This window comes from Stegostoma tigrinum, chromosome 2 (assembly GCF_030684315.1).
Source record: "Stegostoma tigrinum isolate sSteTig4 chromosome 2, sSteTig4.hap1, whole genome shotgun sequence".
NCBI lineage: Eukaryota > Metazoa > Chordata > Chondrichthyes > Orectolobiformes > Stegostomatidae > Stegostoma > Stegostoma tigrinum.
In genome coordinates this window covers 97,871,648-97,883,147 of record NC_081355.1, presented here as the reverse complement: position 1 = coordinate 97,883,147, position 11,500 = coordinate 97,871,648, and the positions used below count along the sequence as shown (strand labels likewise).

At 39.9% G+C, this 11,500-nt stretch overlaps 1 protein-coding gene across 1 annotated transcript in view; it reads left to right on the top strand.

Moving 5' to 3' along the window:
• Positions 1-404: 404 nt before the first annotated feature.
• LOC125448174 (receptor activity-modifying protein 3-like) overlaps positions 405-11,500 on the top strand; it is a 57,492-nt gene continuing 46,396 nt past the window's right edge. Inside the window, exons 1-3 of the mRNA XM_048523267.2 lie at positions 405-1,467; positions 2,085-2,114; positions 3,086-3,263. Of these exons, the coding sequence (XP_048379224.1) occupies positions 1,416-1,467; positions 2,085-2,114; positions 3,086-3,263 (260 nt within the window). The 5' untranslated portion in view covers positions 405-1,415. The remainder of the gene's footprint in view (positions 1,468-2,084; positions 2,115-3,085; positions 3,264-11,500) is intronic.

The following is an 11,500-nucleotide window of genomic DNA, read 5'->3' as shown; positions in this document are numbered from 1 at the left end:
TTTCTAATATTCTTTGGAAAGCAGTTTTAAAAGTCCTAAGACGTAAATTGACCCTAGAACAAGACTCAGGAATAGTTCGATAAAGTACGTTTTAGTTATGGGTACTCAAAGATGGAATTCTTCTTCAGATTTCTGCTGAAAAGCAAATTCTTGGTGATTCTTGGCAAACTATAGAAAAATACCACTGCAGGGGAAAGGCCAAGAGCCCTTCCTTGATATTGTTGTCAATCTGATCGCCATGCCAACCATGTAACGGCCTGAACTCAATTAACCAGGACCTCGTTATACATATTATACCAAAACTACCAACAATAAGGAAAACGATTTTTATTTAAAACGAATGGCTGCCAACCGTGAAATTACTGCCGTATGTGAAATGGATTGAAATCACACCCCTTGCTTCCAAGTTGCCTCTTGCGGCACAGTAGTAGATTTCCTACCTAATTTCACGCGGTGCTGGAATGGTTTATCTCACTATAACAACTGCCAAACCCTAACCCTATCAACAACATTGCTTTCAAGTTGGTGCCGGGAAAGAAAGGGGTTTTCTTTAACAGCGCTGAGACATTTGTTCGGGCTTGCCACGAAATTCTCCCCAGAACGTGGACAGCGAATTGCGTTTGCTGTGGAAATCTTTCTCAACTTTGATCCAGTTTGGAACGATGCGGACCGGATATTAACTGATTCATTTGGCCAAAACCTCAAAGCAATCATTGCTGCTGTGTTTTCAGTGCGGGCATCCCAGCCAACAAACACCGGTTTGAATTGAAAACAACCGGGGAGCTTCAGCCTGAACGAAATAGGAGCAAGAGATAACAAGGCGTGGAGCTGGATGAACACAAGAGGCCAAGCAGCATCTTAGGAGCGGGAACTTTTTTGCCATTCGCTATCCCGTTCGCGGTTGCTTCCTGATGTAGGAATGATTTTTTTTGTTGGTAAATGTATTGTAGCTTCCAGTGTTGGTGGGAACACTTCATTGTGGTCTTTAAGTCTCATGTCAGAACAGGACACGGTGCTGAGGGGGTAATAGGGTGATGATTGGGTGTGTGTGTGTGTGTGTCTGAGAGAGAGAGAGGGAAGGGGCCGCACCGCTGCTTATTTTGACGCCCATGTGATCCCGAGGCAGTCCGATCGATTGGAGAAGAGAGAAAGCGCGGAGGGGAAGGAAGCTCAGACACCGCGGGGGTCGGAGTCCACTCCTTTCCTCCGGACGCCTGTCAGAGCGGGGACGGCAGCGCAACCTCCCTCCCTGCAGGGAAACTGGAAACCAGACTTAGGCCGGCGAACGGTGAAGCGATAACTCGGCCGGAGGTGCCCGCAGCGAGCGGCGGGGACCGGTGACCGCTGTTCCCAAGCCCCAGAGAAGCCCGGCTGCAGCTTTCAATGCAGCGCTCTGTTGGAGCCGAGGCATCGTGATGGAGAGAGATGCCTTCCTTCTTGTTCAGCTCCTGACCCTCGCTGTTTGGGGTAAGTGGCGGATTGACATAGTGACCTGACATTTCCAGCCTCTCGGCAGCGCACTCCCGCAGATCACAAGCGCGGCAGAAATCGCTGAGTTTTTTTGGGGTATCCCGTGGTAAACTGTCGCCAACTCTAGAACCTCACTCCGATCACAGCATGGAGCACACACTAACATTTTGTGTAGCGGTCTCGATAACCGTGCGTAATCCCTTGTGTAATTTCTCACTTCAACTAAATTTAACCTGTTTATTCATGTCCCCAACATTTTTAAATGGGCTGGACAGACTTTGTTTTTGCAAGACATACTTTCCATTATCTTCGCTCATCAGTTTTATTTTGTCAGCCCGCCCTTGTTCAATTTCATTTGCAACTTTACCAGCTTCGTTTTGCTGCGCGTTTCCACTAAATTTAAAACAAAACATTTTCTCCTTGCCCCGGGATCGTGGCGATGAACGCAGTCACTGCTTGCATGGGAAGAAAGGATCACCTGCCTTTCTACAACAACGTCTTCTTCATTACTCATATTTCATTTGGGATCGTACGCTGTAGTCTACTCTTTATACAAATCGAAATGGGTGATATTTTATGACATCTGATCTTTTCAAATTTTCTGTATTTTGTAGGGAATAGTTTGCTGACATCTAGTCTGTCAGGTAAGAGAAACTTCAGGTGGACAGTGCCTTTTCTTTAAAAAAAATCATCGTACTTTGCTCATCTTGTTTGATTTAATGCTAGTATCTGGTTATTGAGTATACCTTAATACTAAACAGCACACTTTTTTAGCGTGTGCATTTCTAATGTAAAATCTTGGTATGACACTGCAACAGTCCAGTCCAAGCCTATTAACAAAAGTCATCTGAGCAGTTTGAGAACAAGGACTATGAGTGAGAACGTTATAAATTAACACCTCGACAAAAAGATTCCACCACCTACATCGTGGATGAAAACTTTTGTCCAGGGATACCTGTTCCCCTATTTGTAAAGTTAATGAAACAGCACAAGGTTTAAGGTGATGTTGCAGTAAAATAATTGTAATGACTTTAGACACAGAGCAAAATATAGCCTTTCTTCAGATACTCAGCTGGTGCAGAACTGAGGTGACTATCGTGATGCAAACAATGTTAAAAAATGACTGTTTGAAAACCATTACAACATGGCTAATGGTTTCCTTTGAAATCGTTGTACCATCAATCAGATACTTGCATTATTTGAATTATTCATTTTTTCTTATTTGTTCATGGAATGTGAGTGGCATTGCTTAAGCTAATGTTTATTGTTCATCCCTAAATGCGATAGAGAACAAAGTAGTATTAATAGTGCCCATGTTTCAAAATGGAAAGCAAAGTTTTTTTTAAACCTAATTTTACTTGTTAAACATCATAACAATATCCATGGTGCATCTAACTGGAATTTAAAAGAAAGTAACCTTGAAATGTTTGAATTATGTGGTAGCATTTATATTGTCAGGAAGGTAATTTGTTGTAATTATACATTTGAAAACTGTAAAGTAGGATGTCAATGTCAAGGAATAGAGCAAAAGAAAATAAATTTCCTTATTTGAAAAGAAGTCCGGTTAAAAAAGTATATATATGTACTCAATTAATGTTCTTGTTCACAATTCCAGCAAACAACAATACAAATCTACACAATCAGTCAGAACCAAACCAGACAGAGTGGGAACCAAATCAAACCTGTAACGAGACTCTTATGCTGGAAATAGTGCACTTGTGTGGGTACCATTTTGCAAACCAACTAAATACAATGAATTCCAGTGACTGGTGCAACTTCACACTCATTGCTGGGTAGGATATTTTTATGCATGTCTGATTTGCTATTGTCAAGTTCATAAGAACAGATGCAAAAGTAAACACTTAACAAAAATTGTTGCGAACTGTGTTTGTATTCTCTACTTTAAAATTTGTAGTTACCTAAAGCTTCCTAATTAATCAACAATTTTCAGTATCTGACTGTGTTCCATCACTATTCTGGATGAATCAAGCTCAAGCAAAGATGTTAACATATAAGAGGTTTGCCTGCATTGTGTGAATAGACTTCAAAACCATAGATTGTAACCATAGAAGAGACAGTTCTCTCATTTCCAATGTGGGAAATTATCCATTGACTTTTTTCCTGCTTGTCACAAATTAACCACAAATCTGAATGCATTGTTTGATTTTGGTATAGCATAGAATTCAGCAATAATTAGTGGAATAAGATGTCAATGGAGGATGCAACCGTATGCTTATTTGGTTATGGTTACCACTTCTAAATAGGTATAAACTTCAATAGCAGCAGAAATGTCATGCTCTGATTGCTGATTGTCACCACATATTATGTTGTAGTTTGCTGTCAAAGTTATGTATGCCAGCTTCAGTCTTCACAGCTTGTATCTACTATGTGCACCAATAGTCTTTATTCTCTCCATTTTTCCTCTTCATTGAGATAATTTCTTCTATCTCCTCTTCACATTACTCTGATTATTTGATGACGTACTGAGGAGCAAACTTAGACCTCCACATAACGTACATTGCATGTACAAGTACAAGATACAGTGACCTGCTTTTATTGTGCTATTCGAGATAATTAACTTGTATGTCTGTGAAAACATCAGATATTTTGGGAAACTGTCAATGTGTAAGCGCAGCTTTATAGAATGGAAGTGTCCCTCATACAGGATGTTGGCAACAAGTAGTTTTTATATGAAAGTTTGTTTGTAGCTGTTCATATGAACAGCAAATTAAAAGATTAACTAGGGCTGTTGCAGTGTAGTGGTAGTGTATTTACTTCTGAACCAGGAGGTCCAATTTTAAGTTCCACCTGCTGTAATTGTACATAGCATATCTGAATAAGTTGGTTAAAAATATCCATAAGGATTCACCCGGTCAGGTGGGGAGTCATGAAACATGAGGGAGAATGCATCGGGAATCAAGAATGTTAGACGACTCTGTGGAATGCAAGCTGAATTTTTGTGATTTTGTTCTGATATCCTGAACATTTTATTAATATGTTAGTTTGACAGTACGTTGCATAGGTGAGGAGCTGTCTTAGCAATTGTAGATACAGAAATGACCTAGATATAATTTAAGTATAATTTTGGTCAGCGATGTAACCAAATATAAATTGTACAACAGGGATGGTTCTGCAGTCTGATATTTTGTCTTATAAAGAGAACTTATTGGCTTTTGCATTTATTAAATGGAATGGTTCCACGCAGAATATTTATTGAGTTGTAATGCTGAGAACAGACTAATGAATCCTATTGCTCTATGCTGTGTTTATGTTTTGTTTTAGTGTGCTCCTATGAAGCAACCTGAAGCATCATTATATTAGAAGTGCTATGAAGAATGCAAATAAATATAACAGGGTAGCACTGTCATTATTTTTATCAGCAAGTGTTCTTCCTACCCCTCTGTTGATATGTTTATAGTTGATCACGCCATTTAGGTATTTTTGCTGATTTATTTCTCTCTTCACAAATTCTTGAGTGGTTCTGCCTGTGGTGTGATCCACTGCTCTTATTCCTACAAAATAATCTAAACTAAGTACAGCTACTGAAATAAGAGTAACCAATCATTACGGCATCAGAAGTTGTTACACTGTGTTCTACTTGTGGAGTAGATATATGTGCAAGCCAAGGCAGTATTTCAACTTTTTTAGGATTGTTGAAAAGCTCCATGCTTATTCAGATCCTAGTCTATTTCAGAATTCATGTTATGTATTGTAGGCTGCTGTCAGATTCAAAAGCCTTATATGATCCAAAACACTTATGTAGCTTGGTGGGTGGCATTCCTTATTTATAGGATTCTGGCTCATCTTCAGTAGCTCTAGAGGTCAGTTTTCTAGGTAACCCTCAAATTTCATATTTATTGAATGCAATTTTTGCAATGTATCATACTGAGACTAAGAATGACTAATCTCTGGGTTCCGAATCTTGTACAATAACTAGATGTTATAAATTCAGGTGAATGTGACTGTCCTTTACATTAGGGAACAATTTTGCATTTTTTAAAATTGCTTGCCACTGACTAGGCAAGAATTTGTTGCCCATCGCTCATTGTCCAGAGGGCAGTTAAAGAGTAATCCTATTGGCCTGGAATCACATATAGGCCAAACCAGGTAAAAATGGCAGATTTCCTTTCCTAAAGGGCATTTATGTCATATTTAATAACTTTAATAGTAAAAGAACAGTAAAACCAGATCTTTTATGACGGTAAATCATGAATATATGGTTATCAATAGGCTATTTTCTTTTTATTTCCAATTTAATACTGTACCCAAATGTCATTATCATGGTGAAATTTCAACTCAAGTCCCCAGATTGTTAGCCTGGACCTTTGGATTACTAATCCAATGACATTACCATTATGCCACTACACCTGCTTAGTTTAGCATGAAAACACAATAGTGAGAAGTTGTAATAATCGGGGACAGAACTCTCCACCGGTTGTAGTTATACAGCACAAAGGAAGATAGCTATGGTTTCTGGAGGACAATCATCGCAGTTCCAGGACATCACTGCAGGAGTTCCTCAGGGGAATGTCCTGTGTCCAACAATCCCCAACTGCTTTACTAATGACTTTCTCTGCAACATAAGATCAGAAGTGGAAGACTAATCAAAAAAGAAGAAAGAACTGTGGATGCTAGAAATCAGAAATCAAAATAGAAATTTCTGGAGAAACTCAGCAGATATGGCAGCGTTTGTGGAAAGAAAGATGAGTTGTTTTGGGTCCAGTGACACTTCTTCAAATCTGTTCTGAAGAAACGTCGCTGGACCTGAAAAGTTAACTCTACTTTCTCTCCACAGATGCTGCCAGACCTGTTGAGTTTTTCCAGTACTTTCTGTTTTTGTGCCAAGAGTGGAAAGTTCATTGATGATTGTGTGGTGTTTCACTACCATCCTCAACTTCTCACTTACCAAAGTGATTTGTGCCCACATGCTGCCCGACCTGGAGAGCTGAGAGGATTGAAACAGGAAAATTCAATCATTGAATGTGTTGCTAAATAAACTGACTTAGCAGGGAAGGCAGCAGATTCCTGAGGTATTTGATTTGATTCTGGGGCCAGTAACGTTTATAAAAGTCAGGCTGCATCGAAGAAATTTGGTAGTGCTGTTGGAGAGGGTTTAAACTAGATTGGCAGGGGAACGAGAACTAAAGAGGGTGCTTGGCTTCAAAGGAAGTAAAACTAGCAAAAGGAAGTGGAAGGGTAGTAAGCAAAAACAGAAGTTCAACAAATCATTAGGAAACATCAGATAAGATTAGAATGGAGAAAAATATTAAATTACTGAATTAAAGGCCCTGTATCTGAATGTATATGGCATTTACAAAAAGGCTGATGACTTGAATGCACAAATTGAACTAAACAAATTTAATTTGATTTAATTACCATTCCTGAAATGTGGCTACAGGGTAACTGAGACTGAGAACTCTATATCCAAGCATATTCTACAATTAGGAGTGATGGGCTAAAAGATACAAGAGTTTGGGTAATATTCCCAATAAGAGATGAGATCAGAGCAAATTTAGGCTGACAGATCAAGATGTAGAAACAGTTGCAAATAAGTCATATTGGATGCAAAACTTTAAATTTGTTTCTTTACAGAATTTCATTCAAGCATAGAATTAATGTATAGGAGCTAAGAAACAGAAAAGTGCAGCAAACATTGATGGGAGTTGTTTATACACCACCAAATTGTCATGCTAATTTTGGCATGCGACAAATCAAGAAATTAAATGTTGTTGTCATGTGGGTAATACAGTAATAATGGACAATTTGAATTCGTGTGTGGATTTAGTTAACTAAGTCAGCACTAAGGTTCTAGAGGATACGTTCCTAGAGCATGTATGAGGTGAATTTTTGGAACAGTATGTTGAGAAACAATGGAGATCAGTCTGTTTTGGATTTGTGCTGTGTATTAATTTACTAATGAATAACCTTGATGTAAAGGAACCTCTGGAAAATAGTACAGTGATTTTATAAACAGCCATTTGGTAGTCCATAATTTGAAGGTCGATGTAAAATGTGCATTTTGTTGAAGCTGTTTGTTTTGCAGCTATCAGGACAATTCCCAAGAATACTACTAAAGGGAATACCAACATTTATACTATATGGGAGGATAGCACCAATTTGTTAACAAGTGAATGCTAATCGTAGAAGTATTGTAAAGGAGAATTCAACAGTTAATGAAGATTAATTGTTAACTGCCAGGTTTTGTTCTGAGAAATTAAAATGCCATCTTTTTGTTGAGATGAAGCTGGCAATGTATGTGCATATCTTTTTTCTTTCATCATACTGTGAGCCTGACTGACAATCCTAAATTGTTTGTCAGTGTACGAAGAGTGAAACATTTGGATTTTATTGAGACTTTTAATGAGGCTAACAAAGGTGGTTAGTAAATAAAAACAGAAGGGGTTGGGAGGTCTAGGGTGGCGGGAATATGCTAATATAAATAAAGCATTGGTTAATAGACAAGAAGGAGCGAGTGGAAATAAAAAAGAAAATTGTCAGGATGGCAAGCTATTACTAATGGACGCTGCCTGAGTCAGTGCTAGGTCAATACTGTTCACAAGTGATACAGTAATTTTGATGTACGGGATGGTAAAACTCACAAATATGCTGATGACACCAAACTGGTTGGGAACATATGTTGTGAGGAGAGTGTAACGTGGCTTCGAGAGGATTTAGCCAGATTAAGTGAATGGGTCAGAACATATCCCAGATGGACTATAATATAAATAAATATGAAGTTATTTGCTTTGATAGAAAGAATGGGAAGGCAGAATATTTCTTAAAATGGTGAGAGGTTGGTCAGAGGTCTAAAGGGAACTGCTTGCCTTTATTATGAGGCACTCCAAGCTAGCATGTAGGTGCAGCAAGCAATTAGGGTGGCAAATGTAATGTTAACATTTGCTTTAAGAGGATTTACGTCCAAAAGTAAAGATCTCTTGCTACAGTTGTGTAGAGCCTTAGTGAGATTTCACTGTGTGTATTGTGTACAATTTTGGTTTCCTTATATAAGGAAGGATATACTTGTCATAGAGAGGATTCAATGGACATTCACCAGACTAATTTCTGGGATGGTGGGGGAGTCTTGATCTGTATTCCTTAGAATTTTGAAGAATGAGAGGCAACTTCATTGAAGCTTTATAATTCTTACAGACCATGACAGGACAGGTGTAGGTTAGATGATTGTGTTGGCTGTTGACTCTAAATGTACAGCACAGAATCTTAGGAGAAGGTGAGGCCACTTAAGATTGAGATTAAGGAGAATTTTCTTCACTGAGACAGTAGTGAATCTTTGGAATTCTTTTCCCCAGAGAGCTATGAAAGATCAGTTATAGAACATTTTAGGACAGAAATTGATAGGTTTCTGGTTATTAATGATAGTTAAGGATATGGAGATAATGTGGGAAAGTGGCATTGAGGTTGAGCATCTACAATGATTGATTTAATTAGTGGGGCGGGTTCAATGGACCGAATGGTCAACCCTTCTGCTTATGATATTGTTCCAGCTTCCATTGATAAGTAGCAAATAACATTTGCAACACGCAAGTGTCAGGTTAAGATCGTCTCCAAATAAAAAAAATTCATTGGTGTTACCATTGCTGAATCCCCAACCATCTTACCCCTTGGGAGGTTCACAATTAAGTAGGCATATAATTATTTTAATCCTTTCTTTTTAGTTAGTCATGGGATGTGGGTATCATTGGAAATGCCATCACTTTCTCCAAATCCCCTGAAATCTCAAGCTTGCCTGTGAGAAAGCTGCAGTAATCCATGTGATGTAAGTACACTCACAGTGCTATAGGAAGAGATTTCAGGATTTTAACCCAGTGACAGTGATAGAATGGTAATATGTTTTCCAGCTGGGAGGGTGTATTCTTGGAGAGCAATATGCTGTGTTGGTGTCCCAATGAATCTACTGCACTTGGCCTTCTAGGTGGTGGACATCCTGGATTCAGAAGTTGCTGCTAGAGGAACTTTAGGGAGTTATTACTGTGCAGGTTGTAGATGGTACACACTGATGTTACTGTATGTCAGTTTTGAAGGGAGTGAATGTTGAAGACGGTGGATATATTGCAAATCAAGTCTTGTCCTGGATGTTGTTGAGGTTCTTGTGTTGTTGGAACAGCACTCATATAAATAAGTGGGGAGTATTCCATCATGCCCCTCTATTGTACTTTGGAGTTGTGGGATAGATTCTGGAGAATCAGGAGACTAATTATGTGCCTCAGTATTCCCAACTCTAGATTCTGCTCTTCTGGCCACAGTAATTACATAATTATTTTGAGTTGAGGGTCTGGTTAATGGTACCATTCTATTCTATTAAATAAATTCCTCATTCACTTGAGTCCAGCTATTCAGCTGTCTGTGCAATAAGGTTTCCAAACTTAGGTTTTGATTCAGCAGACTTTAGTTTGGCCTATTAATAAACAACATTAAAAAAATACTAGTTCTGAAACTGAATGTTCCCTATTCAGATGCAATGTTTTCCATGCCAAGTGTTCAGACACGGTAACAAAACTAGGAAGTTGCATACAATCACATTGCTGATCTTTTTTTATGAAAAAAAAATAGTATTCAGATGGTACTTATGCTGAAAACATGAAAATAAATGGAATTTTTGAATTCTTAAGGGATGATATGACATTCATACTTTACAGGCTTGGAATTATGTATGTAATTCATTTAAATGTAAGATTATTACTCATTGCTCTAGTGGTCTTTCTTCTTTGTTGATTACTTTGAAAGGAATCTTTTTGGAAAAACAATAGTATCATGAGGCACCATTTTAAATTTCTAATGTGCTTTGTTTCAAAGTGATTAAAAAAATTGTGCCTTGATTTATCACATTACTGTTCTTAACTATTCTAATTGGTAAATGCTCATGGAAGTCAGATTATGGGAAGAGATAGTACTGAAGTGCACAATTTTAAAATGCTATTGAAAACCTGAGTTAGCCCTAAGCCATTTGCTCTGTTGTATATCTATTGTGAAATACAGTTTTTTTCCAAATGTGAGGCTGGATGAACACAGCAGGCCAAGCAGCATCTCAGGAGCACAAAAGCTGACGTTTCGGGCCTAGACCCTTCATCAGAGAGGGGGATGGGGGGAGGGAACTGGAATAAATAGGGAGAGAGGGGGAGGCGGACCGAAGATGGAGAGTAAAGAAGATAGGTGGAGAGGGTGTAGGTGGGGAGGTAGGGAGGGGATAGGTCAGTCCAGGGAAGACGGACAGGTCAAGGAGGTGGGATGAGGTTAGTAGGTAGCGGGGGGTGCGGCTTGGGGTGGGAGGAAGGGATGGGTGAGAGGAAGAACCGGTTAGGGAGGCAGAGACAGGTTGGACTGGTTTTGGGATGCAGTGGGTGGAGGGGAAGAGCTGGGCTGGTTGTGTGGTGCAGTGGGGGGAGGGGATGAACTGGGCTGGTTTAGGGATGCAGTAGGGGAAGGGGAGATTTTGAAACTGGTGAAGTCCACATTGATACCATATGGCTGCAGGGTTCCCAGGCGGAATATGAGTTGCTGTTCCTGCAACCTTCGGGTGGCATCATTGTGGCAGTGCAGGAGGCCCATGATGGACATGTCATCAAGAGAATGGGAGGGGGAGTGGAAATGGTTTGCGACTGGGAGGTGCAGTTGTTTGTTGCGAACTGAGCGGAGGTGTTCTGCAAAGCGGTCCCCAAGCCTCCGCTTGGTTTCCCCAGTGTAGAGGAAGCCGCACCGGGTACAGTGGATGCAGTATACCACATTGGCAGATGTGCAGGTGAACCTCTGCTTAATGTGGAATGTCATCTTGGGGCCTGGGATGGGGGTGAGGGAGGAGGTGTGGGGACAAACACTGAGCCCTGCCGCATCTTCAACACACTGAGCCCTGCCGCATCTTCACCATCCCCCCAGACCTCCCACTGACTGAGGACGAACGGTCAGTCCTGAGCAAGGGGCTCACCTTTGTCCCCCTACAACCACACATCAACGAATACCAGTCACGGTCGGACATAGAGCAGTTTTTCCGCCGTCTTCGCCTGCATGCCTACTTCTT